The 13,366-nt window shown below is 36.1% G+C and overlaps 1 protein-coding gene across 2 annotated transcripts in view; it reads right to left on the bottom strand.

The window, feature by feature from the left end:
- Positions 1-13,366, bottom strand: part of LOC306845877 (disco-interacting protein 2 homolog C-like) — a 32,953-nt gene that overhangs the window by 15,572 nt on the left and 4,015 nt on the right. For both annotated transcript variants that reach the window (XM_079378869.1, XM_079378870.1), the window contains exons 2-13: positions 6,010-6,081; positions 5,816-5,920; positions 4,841-4,966; positions 4,568-4,747; positions 3,661-3,795; positions 2,934-3,071; positions 2,602-2,721; positions 1,938-2,135; positions 1,754-1,845; positions 1,000-1,110; positions 701-824; positions 438-547 (exon numbers count right to left, since the gene is read on the bottom strand). In XM_079378869.1, the coding sequence (XP_079234995.1) occupies positions 438-547; positions 701-824; positions 1,000-1,110; positions 1,754-1,845; positions 1,938-2,135; positions 2,602-2,721; positions 2,934-3,071; positions 3,661-3,795; positions 4,568-4,747; positions 4,841-4,966; positions 5,816-5,920; positions 6,010-6,081 (1,511 nt within the window). The remainder of the gene's footprint in view (positions 1-437; positions 548-700; positions 825-999; positions 1,111-1,753; positions 1,846-1,937; positions 2,136-2,601; positions 2,722-2,933; positions 3,072-3,660; positions 3,796-4,567; positions 4,748-4,840; positions 4,967-5,815; positions 5,921-6,009; positions 6,082-13,366) is intronic.

Raw genomic sequence — 13,366 nt, 5'->3', positions numbered from 1 at the left:
CCTGTGATGGCAAAGCTGAATTTTTAGTACCCATTACTCCAGTCTTTATAACTCATTCAGATGACTCTTCCGAAATCATTCTAAAATGTTGATTTGGTGCTCATGAAACATTTCTTAGTATTATCAGTGATGTAAACACTTTGATACATCTGATACATTTTTTACAATTCTTTCATGAATAGAAGGTTCAAAAGAAAAGCATTTATTGAGATCTTTTGTAATATAATAAATCTGTTTACTGTCACTTTTGATAAATTTAATGTGTCCTTGCTGAATAAAAGTATTCACGTAAACAAAAAACAAAAAAACAACAACTTCTGAACAGTAGTGAATTTTAAAAAATATATATATCATTCATTAATTTTATCATTAAGTAAATTATGATATATTCAAGAAAAATCTAAATGAATTTGCCACACAATCAAATGGTCTGTTACCTCTATGTATGCTGTGTCATTGTTAGCATCTTTAATGAGAGGAAACCATTCTCGTGGGGGTTTAGATAAATGTTTGGAGTCAGTCAGCACCCAGAGCAACTTTGGCCAGCCTGAATTCACACACACACACACACACACACACACACACAACACAAAAATATACAAACTGGATAAAACCACACATATATGTTTAACACACAACAATGTTCCTTTATGAAGACTCATGTGCAGGTGGTTTTAACAAACATTGTGACGTCTCTGACCTTTCAACTGCATGACGTCACCACTAGCACTCTTGGGAAGACCTTTATGACATGCATCACTTGTTAATGCCACAGTAACTCCACAGCTACCCAACAGGAAACCAATTTGTTGACTCCCAGCATCCTTTGAGGGGAGAGAGCAGAAGGGCGCACCTCAGGCAAATTTGTTCTTATAAAATTGTTAGTAAAACTGTAAAAGATTTGGTGAACTTTTCTTTTAATATGACTAACAACTCAATCTTTGCAGTCCTGCCTAAGCTGATGTACTATTGCTAGAGTTTTTTTGCAGTAGAAATTACCTTCTTTGTAAGTGGTACTTCAATCGGGACAGGAACAACTTCAGCCAAAAGACAGCCATAAAACGCCACCATGAACGCTGCTGGGTCATTATTGGGATAAACCAATGCTACCTACAGTAATACATCCACATAGACTTCATTCTTCATCAGTTTTTGAATATTGTGTGTGTGTATGTATTTATTTATATATATATATATATATATATATATATATATATATATATATATATATATATATATATATATATATATATATATATATATATATATATATATATATATATATATATATATATATATATATATATATATATATATATATAAATTTTTTTTTTTTTTTTTTTCTGTCTTTATAATAAAGTTATGCTTACTGTTCAAAAGTTTTGGGTCAGTAAGATTTTTTTAAATGATTCTGAAAGAAGTCTTTTATGCTCACCAAGGATGCATTTATAAAATACAGTAATACTGTGAAATATTACAATTTAAAAGAAATGTTCTCTATTTGAATACATTTTAAAGCTTAATTTTCACATCACATGATCCTTGGAGCTCAAGAAACATTTCTTATTATTATCAATTTTGAAAACAGTTGTGTCGCTTAATATTTTTGTGGTAACAATTTTTGAATTATATGATGAACAGACAATGTCACTTTTTGATCAATTTAATGCATCCTTGCTGAATAATTTTTTTATTTTTTTTCTGACCTCACACTTTTGCATTTTAGAAATATACAATTTATCCACTCTCTTACCCTGTCTCCAGGGTGAATGATTGCCTCTTGTTTGGACCCCAGTTTGTGGAGAAGATTATAGGCCAACTTCAAACTCTTGGACCAGAGCTTACCTACAAACACAGAAGCAAAGAGATGTAAATATGCACCCTAAACAAAGACAATAAAATCCAATGAATGGGTATGAATATATATGCACGTGTACCATATGTAAGTGTGTATGGCTGTTTGGCATTGCTGTGCGTAGTGGTCAGACAGGGAGCTTTGGGTGCAATGGCTCCCCAGCGCAGAAGGGCTGCTTCCAGGGAGGCGGGGCAGTTCTTGAGTCCGTTGAGCTCTTCTCCTTGCATGGGGGTTGACTCCGCCCCCTCTGGGCGTGGCAGAGAAGGATCAGGCTGTTGCACTGCACATGTCAACAGAAGGTTAGCAATGCATTTGCATGTTGATGAGACCCATGTTCTATATCATGAGGATTCATAGTACGTGAATTTCAAGGAATAGTTTACCTAAAAATTCTTCTTTCATTAAATTCTGTCATCATTTACTCACTCTCATGACATCATAGACAACACAAGGGTGAGTAAATCATGACAGGATTTGGATTTTTTGGTTGAACTATCCCTTTAAGCACTTCACCTCGATCTCAGCAAAAATAGCTAGATCAAATTAACTTGTTCTGTGCAGGGTGTGGAGCGTTTAATATGAGAGTAATGAATTTTAAGACCTTTGACCGGTCATTAACTGTAAAAGTGTAAGAAGTGTTTCTGTGAACTTGTGCAGGGTTTTATATTCACTGACTTTTACAGTTACAGTATATTCATCTTTGAAATCATGCAAAGAGACACAAAAAGAGGGGAAAACATTTAAACCTTCCAGAAGTTCTTCAAAATCCTCCACAAAGAATTCTCTCAGGGGTCTTCTCTGGGGTCGCTTCAGGGTGTTAACTAGCTGCTGGATCTTCGCCGACACATGGCTACTGACAGGCACACCTACAGACATATATATGCAATTATACTACAAATACAAATTCTCACAACCGTAAAAACAGGAAAACAAAATTTAATTGAATAGTATTTCTTTTGTTATTTTAAATTAATTGAATTGCATGGACACTGAATAGCTTCCAACCATAATAGATGGCAAACTTGATCATTTTAGAATAAACTCACATTTAAAAACAGACCTCTGCAAACACACTCACCATCTCCTGTCTCCATCAGCTCAGCATTGCCGTATTTGGGTGGGGGCCTGGTTATCATGGCGACCTGTGGGCGTTGAACAGAGATGGGGGCGGGGTCTGGCATGTAGTTGGTGATGTCAGGTGGGGCCGACAGACTGTCTGCAGTACACAAACAAACAGGTTAACTCATCAGTATAGTAACATTTACCCCAATAAATGTGACGATTCATTATCAGTTATTAGGAATGAGATGCAAACGTGCATGCAGGTAAAATGAAATTGTATACATATCAAACAGTGCTGTGGAGGTAAACCTTTTTACAAAAAGCAAATGCCATTATTGACATTGATATATAATATGTTGATAAAATACACATGTGGACCCAAATGCAAATAGAGACACAGTAAAACGAACCCTTGTGTGCTTTCATCTTAAAGGGACAGTTCAAACAGAAACTAAATTCTGACATCATTCACTCAAACCTCATGTAATTCCAAACCTGTATGTCTTTCTTTCTCCTGTAGAACACAAATGAAGATATTCTGAAGAACGCTGGAAACCAAACAACACACTGGAGCCCATTGACTTCCATTGTATGGACAACCCAAAAAAATGTTCCACACCAGAAAGAAAGTCAAATAGTTTTGGAACAACTTGAGAGTGAGTAAATGGAATTTTCATTTTCGGGTGAACTACCCCTTTTAATGTCAAACAAGTCTTTAGCCCAAAAAAACATGAAATACTGACCCTCAGAATCCAGAGACGACCAAGGGCGATCTGATTGGTAGTCACTGGAGTGCCTGCCAACTATTCCATTCTCAGCAGAAACGCCCATTTCTCTTAAGCCCCACCTTTTTAGAGACAGATGAGACATCGGACCAACTGAGGGGAGAAATGGAAAGAGAGAAATCAGAACGCTAACCTATAGCAGTCATATTAGCAATAAATTCTCAAGTATATAACTCTTTTTACTATGCAAGAAGCTGATTGGCTGGTTTGAGTTAAGCATGGAATATTAAATATTCCAGTTCATTTGCTGGAATAAGTTAAACAATATAAGCTAATTGGCTGAAATTAGTTGGGCAAGTAGAACTGATTGGCTGAATTGAGTTGAGCACAAAAATCTGATTTGCTAAATTTAGTTGAGCATGCGAAGCCAATTGGCTGAAGTGAGATGATCTTGATTAGGGAAGGAAGTTTAAGAGATGCCTTTATCAGGTGCCAAAAAAAAAAAAGTCTCATTTCATATGAAGCGAGTCGTGCATGCAGAAGCTGACTGGCTGAAATTGGTTGGGAAAATAGAAATGATAGGCTGAAGTGAGCTGGACACAAGGAGCTGATTGGCTGAAATTGTTTAGGCAAACACAACTGACAAAGTGAGTGCAAGGATCTGATTGGCTGAGGTTGGTTAAGTATGAGAAAGCGATTTGCTAAAATTAGATAATCTTGATAAGGGAGGTTTAAAAAAGGCACAAAAGACTCATTTCATATGAAGTGAATTAAGCAGGAGAGGCTTGTTTTTCCTACGCTTACAGTAATATTGAAAGCAAAATCTGAGTTGACTGACAGTGACCTAAAGACTAATTTATAACATGACTGATTCTCAGCATCTGTGTTTATTCGCTGCCTTGAGAATATTTGCAAGCATTCTTACTGCCGTATGAGTGCATGTTGGTCTCTGCGAGTCGGGCTGCATTAGCAGAGCTGTTGCTGTGCGACGATGATGACGATGATGTTGAAGGTGAGCCATGGAGAGCTCTGCTGATCCAGGAGTCCACACTGACACCGCCCGCCCTCCCCAGAGACCCCTCAGCGTCAGAGCCGGAGGACGAGTCTGCAGAGACACAGAGAGAACAGTCACACACACGAACACACACACTTACTCGCTCGCTCCTGCACACAAACATATGCACATACACACACACACCTGGAGGTGTGTACGTGTCCATGGAGGTTTGACCGATGAGCGACTGCCGCTTGGATGGCAACAGCACAGCCATCTTTCTCTCACTGTGTCGCTCCAGCGCAGCCTGAACAGCTTCTGAGTGAACATCTGAAAGAAAGAGACAGAGTTTTTATACATGCATAAAGAGTGCAAAAGCTTCTTATGTTTATGTATGTGTTTGTGTAGAATAAAATTCAGTAGAGTTGCTCTTTTTCTAGCCTGTTCAGAGGTTTATTTAGGAAGGAGTGTTTATTCAGTGGTTTGCTACATCTTAAAGTGGGGGAAAATGTTTTTTTGATCCCCTGCTGATTTTGTACGTTTGCCCACTGACAAAGAAATGATCAGTCTATAATTTTAATGGTAGGTTTATTTGAAAAATCCAGAAAAACGCATTTCAAAAAAAGTTATAAATTGATATCAGTTATCGGTCTACTTGATCTGTAATGATTGGTATTGGCCCTGAAAAACACATAGGTAGTGTGTATAGTCCAAATAACTGGTTCATTCAGTAGTGAAACAAGTGACTGCATTTATGAGTGAGTAATTGGATAATAAATTTCACCATTTTGTTTAAAAATGTGGATTCATTCAATAACGAAACACTCTTGTGTTCTGTTGTGGATTTGTCTGGCGAAACAGAACAAGAACAGACAATGCTGACATCTTGTTCATTGAACTGTTGCATAAAATCTTTATCATATTTCAAAATGTGATGACATTCGGAAACTACTTTATCATATGTTATAAACATAAAAAACAAGAACTCAATAACAGCGGTTTCCATAATCAAATTTAGAAATAAACAAAAAGTGAAAACTTCAAAAAAATAACAGCACTTTCTGAAAATGAGCTGGTGCTGCAGATCTGTTTGCTGGAATTATGGCATAAAGAGCTTGAATTATGTCTCCTGGATATCAGATTGTGTGTGTGTGTGTAAATTTGTGCCCTTTATCTCACCTGAGCGGTAACGTTCATCCCTTGTGCCAGTGGACCGTCGGCGTTGGTAGCGGGAGGATGAGGAAGACGATAAAGATGGTGTGACAGGGATGCGGCGCTCTGCCCCTACAGCAAACACAGTGGGAAAAATGTAAACTTAATACAATAAAAACTGTATGCAGCTTGGTAAAATATGGTGTGTGTGTGTGTGTTACCTGTTGTGTGAGGTAGGAAAGCTTGTAAAAGTTTAGATCTTTTCTTCTCGTAGCCCTTCTGGGTGATATCACCTGGGAAAAAAAAAAAAAAAAGAAGCAAACTAAACCAAACCAAACCAAACTCCCATCATTGCCACTTTTCATCAGACAGTGGCCAGTAAATGCCCTCCGAGAAGCATTCAAGTTGGATAGTCATCCAGTCACTCAAAACACTACAGTAGATGGGTTTGTTAAACAAAGACAAGACTTTTATGTCATGTATGTAAACTTTACTCCTACCAAGCAGAACTATATCACTGGAAACCCCGCAATTGACACATGAGGAGCATTTATGGATGAGATACATGGATAGAGTAACTAACACGAGTTAAGAGGGTGTTCGAAAGAAAATTTTGCTGCCCTGCACTACTTAGCATCAGAATTCACAGAAGTGAATTCATTTTTGCATCGAAATAAAACTGATATCACAATATAGCTTAGTACATCTGAAAATTCAGAAATTAAAACAGCATAAATATTAATTTAGCAATTTTACAGATTTAATCTTAAATAAAATTATTATTATTGTTATTATTAATATTATTATAATATTTTTATTAAATACTTGATTTTCAATTTACGGTGTAATATTACAAGCAATATTATTAGTATATTTAATACTCGGAGCCGTAGTTCGCTGACAAGCCACGCAAAAACGCGTTCATAATCGCTGATAAATCGCATTGGATTATGCGTGGTTTGTCAGCAAACTACGGCTCTGTGTATTAAATCTTGCTCCATCTGAAAGCAGGTGATGGAGATTTACTGCTAATCAAAGAACCAGCTTTACTGACAAGATGCGCATGACAATAGCATGCGATTAATCGTGCAGCCCTACAGTATTAGTAATATTTACTTTTTATACTTTCATCAACAACAACTATTATTATTATTATTATTAAAAATCACAACCTTTTGGGCCAAATTGTGCAGCAATCCAAACAAGGACAACAAACCTGGACCTTTTTTTTAAATAATTAAAAATAAACCTTACATTTTCCCCCAGATTATGCACACGCTCACACAGTACACAGCAGAAAACAGAATTACTTATAGGATGCTGCTCAAATGAATAATTTAAATCGTTCTCAAATCTTTTCCTAAATGATTCAGTGTTGAGCTAGAGTGGCTCACGGATTCTAGTAAACAAACACAAGTCTAAACACGCTGCATGCCTGCATCCCAAAATAATATCACAAATGATATCCATGGCAACATAGGTGTGGTGGCCCCCTCAGAGACCTGCAGGAAATGAAGACATGGAGGCCCTTTTCTCATGAGACTCCCTCTCCATTATGAACAACAGAGTGAGAAAAAAACTGAACTTTAAATACATTTCTGCATTCAACATAAAAACAAGATTTGATTGTATACACACGCACAGACCTGGAGGGGAAAACCACAAACGCCACACCAAAAACTAGGTTACTAGGTCAATCTGCACTGAGCTTTACATAACATACGTGCACATTCAAAGACAACTTATGTATATCCCAAAACCTGAGCAAACACACATGCACAAAATCAAATCAAAGCCAAGATAACATATGCATGTCCTTGAGAGCTAATATATACACATACACACACCAAACACAAGCTCAATGGCCACTTTATTAGATATGGCTGCTTGTCAAAATAAACAGACAAACATGTGGCTGTGAACCCCATTTAGAAAGCATGCAGATATCATCGCAATGCTTTAGTGGCTTTCGGACTATCGGCTCATTAGAATTGGCGCGTTATGGCATGTGATCTGAGCAAATGAGCATGGGAGGATTGTTGATGCAAGGTTTCTCAGAAACAGTCGACCCTGTGGGATTTACATGCTTGGGTTCACGGACAACGCTGTGTGAATTCAGCCAGATCTGTGAGAGAAAACACCCAGTTAAACAGAGCTCAAAGGAGCTGGCAGTACAGTTCTCTTTACTGTTGTGGAAAAAAGGGGGTTTTGATGCACTACGGGTCAAAGCTCAAGCAATAAAGGTGAATGCAAGAACAGCTTTTAAATGACACTGAATCAATAAAACTGGCCAATTAAGATTGGTCTAAAACTCCTTAAAAGTCATAAAGAGAAAATGGCTGACCAAAGTTTGGAGTCACTGATTTATTAAAGAAATTAACTTACTTGGGCAATGATGCATTAAATTGATCAAAAGTGACATTAAAAACATTTATAATGTCTCAAAAGGTAAATAATTGGTGTTTTTTTAACTTTCTAAAAATATATATATTGCCGTTCAAAAGTTTGGGATCAGTAAGAATTTTAATGTTTTTAATCTCTTCTGCTCAAAGCTGTATTTATTTGATCAAAAATACAGAAAAAGCAGTAATATTGTGAAATATTATTGCAATTTCTAATACTGGTTTCTCTTTTAATTCGCCTTTATGGGGGAAGTCGTGGCCTAATGGTTAGAGTTGGACTTGTAATCTAAAGGTTGCGAGTTCGAGTTTCAGATCCGGCAGGAATTGTAGGTGGGGGGAGTGAGCGCTCTCTCCACCCTTAATACCACGACTTAGGTGCCCTTGAGCAAGGCACCTAACCCCCAACTGCTCCACGGGCGCCGCAACATAAATGGCTGCCCACTGCTCCGGGTGTGTGTTCATGGTGTGTGTGTGTTCACTGCTGTGTGTGTGCACTTTGGATGGGTTAAATGCAGAGCACAAATTCAGAGTATGGGTCACCATACTTGGCCGTATGTCACGTCACTTTTTTTTAATACTGTAAAATATTATTTATTTCTGTGATGCAGCGCTGAATTTTCATAAGCCATTACTCCAGTGTCACATGATCCTTCAGAAATCATTCTAATATGCTTTATTATCAGTGTTGAACTATTGTGCTGCTGTTTAATATTTGTGGTCATTTTTTATTTGATTCTTTTATGAATAAAAAGTTAAAAAGAACAGCATTTATTCAAAATAGAAATCTTTTCTAATAATATAAGTATTTACTATCATTTTTTATCATTTAACACACATCCTTGCTGAATAAAATTATTAATTTAATAATCAAAAAGAAAGAAAAATGTACTGACCCCAAACCTTTGAATAGTAGTGTATATTGTAACATTTATATTTTCAATAAAAACTGTTTTTTACTTATTTATTAAATCCTGAAAAGTATGACCCAAAAATATTAATCAGCACAATGGTTTCCAACACTGATTATAAATCAGCATATTAGAATGATTTTTGGCGGATCATGTGACACTGAAGACTAGAGTAATGATGCTGAAAATTCAGCTTTGCTTCAAAAGAATAAATTATATTTTAAAGTATATTAAAATAGAAAACTGTTATTTTAAATTGCAATAATATTTGACAAAATTACATTTTTTTCTGTATTTTTGAAGATACAGCCTTGATGAGCATAAGAAACGTCTTTGAAAAACATAAAAAATCTGACTGATCCCAAATGGAAGTGTACATCATGGTTTCCACAACTTTTTTCGACTTTAATAATAATAATAAAAAATGTTTCTTTAGCAAAGAATTAGCATATTAGAATGATTTCTGAAGGATCGTGTGACATTGAAGACTGAAGTAATGATGCTGATAATTCAGCTTTCCCATCACAGGAATTAATTGCATTTTAAAATAATAAAACAGAAAACAGTTATTTTAATTGCAATGTTATTTCACAGTTTTTTTGTGAAACTTTTGATATTTTTGAAAATCTGAGCTCAATGTGTGACATTCTGACATCTCTTCTTACTCTATAGATTCAAAAAGAACTATTCATTCACAAATCCATTTCACTCCTTCTCTCTTGAACTCCCATCAACACTGCCAGGAGAGCCAAAGCACAAACATCACACTTGACATGGATTTTCATTTTGCCCCAAGGAATGCTCAAAGCATCTTGCTTGATCCAGGTTATATTCAACATCTAGATTGTTTGGTTCTACCCAGCAGATGGACCTCAGACAAGCTTGTAAAATCTGGTATAGGCCCACAGTCAAACTTGCTGACCTGCTGTTCCATCAGAGAGCTCAGCTTACTGGTCTGCAGCAATGATCATGACAAGGCGACATTATAACATCAGTATAATAGTCATTTATGATTCTCTGAATCACAGGCTACATTGTTCAGACCTTCACTGAAGGTGTGAGAGTCATCTGACCTGAAACTGATTATTGATGGTTGATTGTGCAGATTGCTTCCTTTTAGACTTATATCACTCTTGTAATGATAACAGAAGAACTACAGAGAATAAAAGTACACATGGACATTTTGTCTGGGTTGTGTAACAAAATGATTAAATTGAGTGTAACTGGAAAAGATGATTTAATCACTCTAAAAAAGATCAGTAATACAACATGAAATTATGCATGATGACCCGAGTAGGTAGATAAAAGTAGATAAAATCATGATAAAAATGATTACATGATAAAAATGATTACATTTCATCATGATAAAAATGATTACATTTAATATTATTTTAATTATTTAAAATCTGAACGAAGCCCAAATCCATCCCTTTTAGGAATCCCTTAATTCATGTAAAAGCATAGTTCTGTCAGACAGAAGATGACCGCTCTGAACTTCAGTATCTGGCTGATGTTCTGCAGGTTTCCCGTTCAGAGATGTAAGACTAGCAGGTGAGCGCTTAACCAACCAATCTAATACCAACATCATCATAAACAGCATAATAAAACTGTATGTAGGTCACGTCTTACACAAACACACACACACACACACACACACACTCTGCTCTAAGATAGCCTGCAGCTTTAGATGGATGCAAAATCATGGAAATTAGGAGAGAACAGAATTCTTCAGAGAAAGAGCATAACATTCCCTCTATAAAACAACAATATTTATGATTACATCAACTCTTAATAAAACGCCCATGAATAATTCTAATAATAAAAGAGAAATGGCTGATATCTTTGAGGCAGTAAGCTTTATATTGTGTATACTGTATGTGTGTGTGAGTGTGTGAGAGTGTGAGAGAGAGAGAGAGAGAGAGAGAGAATAAAAATAGCATCATGACAGGCTTTTGGACAGCTGCAGTTGTGGAAAGAGTAACTTCCCATGACAACCCCCCTAATAAACATACACACACATTAAGCATTAAAGGTTATGCATCTAACTGTTCACTTAAACATTATGAGGTTAAATATTACAAATGCACACCCAGAGAACCCATTTACATATACAACACAAAATATTTATTGTTGGAAAGTGCCCAGTGGTCCATTGGAAAGAACAATAAAAAAAAAAAAAAAAAAATTCCCTAGCATTTATACATTTTTTATCACCCTTTTAGCTGTTTGAATGCAGACTTGAATGTCCGAGAACCTGAAACAAGGTTTCCCAAACTGGGGTTTTTACATGGATTTATTAATTATTAAAACATAAAATATTACATTTAATTAATAAGTGATTAAAAAATAAAAACAATCAAAATAAAACTAAAAAAATTAAGTGTTATTTGTTTACCTGTATATTATGTGACCATTAACCAGCATCATAGAACCGTGAACATGCAAATGTAGGCCTACTGTTCAATTATTGAAATGTAAACTTAAAATCTCAGCGAATACTCCAAGTAAATATTTTAGGTCAAGGGGTTCGGGTGACAAAAAAAAGAATGTTTGGAAAACCCTGGTCTGGACAATATAATAGAGAACACAAAAAACTGCCTAAATAAGAAACATCTCTTCTGAAGATAAATGAAAAACAGCTTTGCAGCCAAACAGACCTGCTTCACACTGAACAGTCCATCTGCTACACCGGCCATAGAAACTAGAGTACAAACTCTGTTTACTGACAGTTTAACATTCACAGAGTCTCTGCAAACTATAACACACACTCAAGTTCATGGCCAAAGCCTTTCTTACCAAAATGACTTACCAGAGTTGAGAGCGCAATTACTGAATCAGGCAGCGAAAAACAATCAAAACATAACACCACATCTCAGAAGAACGTTAAATTGCAAACACAAGCATTACAACAGTGCCAAACAAACACAAGTCGAGCTAAAAAAATCTTGTTTTAGGCTTCAAACTGCCTTGGGCTGAACAACACCGAATGACTCCGTTTATAATACATGTAGAGAGTTGGTTATGAAAGCAGAAATGAGGGTGAAGGGCTTACTAATAGTTCACTCAAGGTGAATATGACTCCTGGAGATAGTGAATCTTTCCTTAACAGAATAATTTTGCCATTATTTACTCATCATCATGTAGTTCCAAACCTGTATTTCACTTCTGTAGATCAAAAGAGATTCGTTTTTTGAAGAATATCCTGGTCGCTCGACTGGGGCTGTCAAACATCAAATTTAGAATAAAAGTACTATAATACAGAAGAATATAGCATGACTTATGAGCTATTTTTATATAAGTCTTCTAAAGCCATATGGTGATTTTGTATGATCAACAGACGGAAATCATTAATCATTGTTATTAATGTAATCATTTGTGCATCTCATTTATTATGAGTTATGATGTTAAATAAAGCCCCCAGAATACTGCAAACTGTCAACAGGAAAAATGCAGCATTTTGACTGCATCACTTCTCCTTCAGCTGCAGGATGCTTCCCTCTCACATGGTCAGAAATGCGCACTTAAACACGCTGCTAAAACACAAGTTGAGATGTTTACTTGCAGGTGCAATTTGATAAGCTTAAGTCAAAATAAATTTCCTCTATGATCCAGTCAGTTAACAGCCTTCTGAAGGGTAAAGCAGAACATGATTTCGTGCGACGTTCCTGGATCATCATCTTTGTTGACCTTGGAACAACATTGTGATTAACCAATCAGATTTGAAGAACCAATTTATAGTATTTGTGAAGTTTATGCTTACAATCAGTGTTTGGTGCTTGTACATCAGTGTCAGTCATATATCATTTCCTCTGATTTTAGGGATTACTCATGGTTAAGGTTAGGTTTAGGTGTAGGGATATGGTCAAGACTAAATTTTTGGATTAAAATGTTGTTCCAGGGTCAACAAAATATGTTGACCTATAGGAACACATCTAACTCAGCAAAATCAGGACGTGCAAAAAGTAAGATGTCAATAAACTACTTTAATTTCAGCATTTTCATCACAGAGTAAAATTAGTATCATACAGCCTTGGAATGTATGGAAGACTTGGAATATGGCAAACAAATACTTTTTATGATGCTTCTACAGGGCTTTTGTGTCGTTTTTGAAGCTTGAAAGGCACTGTCATTGCAGTCAGAGCAATCTGTGTTCAACAGAAGAATGAAAGTCACACAGGTTTGAAACGACAAGAGGGTGAGTAAATGATGACAGAATGGGGTGGCGAAACATCACTTTAAAGGTGAAGTGTGCACTTCACCTTTAAAGT

The sequence above is a fragment of the Barbus barbus genome, assembly GCF_936440315.1.
Source record: "Barbus barbus genome assembly, chromosome: 26".
NCBI classification, from domain to species: Eukaryota; Metazoa; Chordata; class Actinopteri; order Cypriniformes; family Cyprinidae; genus Barbus; species Barbus barbus.
The sequence above is the reverse complement of the archived record's forward strand: the minus strand, read 5'-3'. Positions and strand labels throughout refer to the sequence as shown.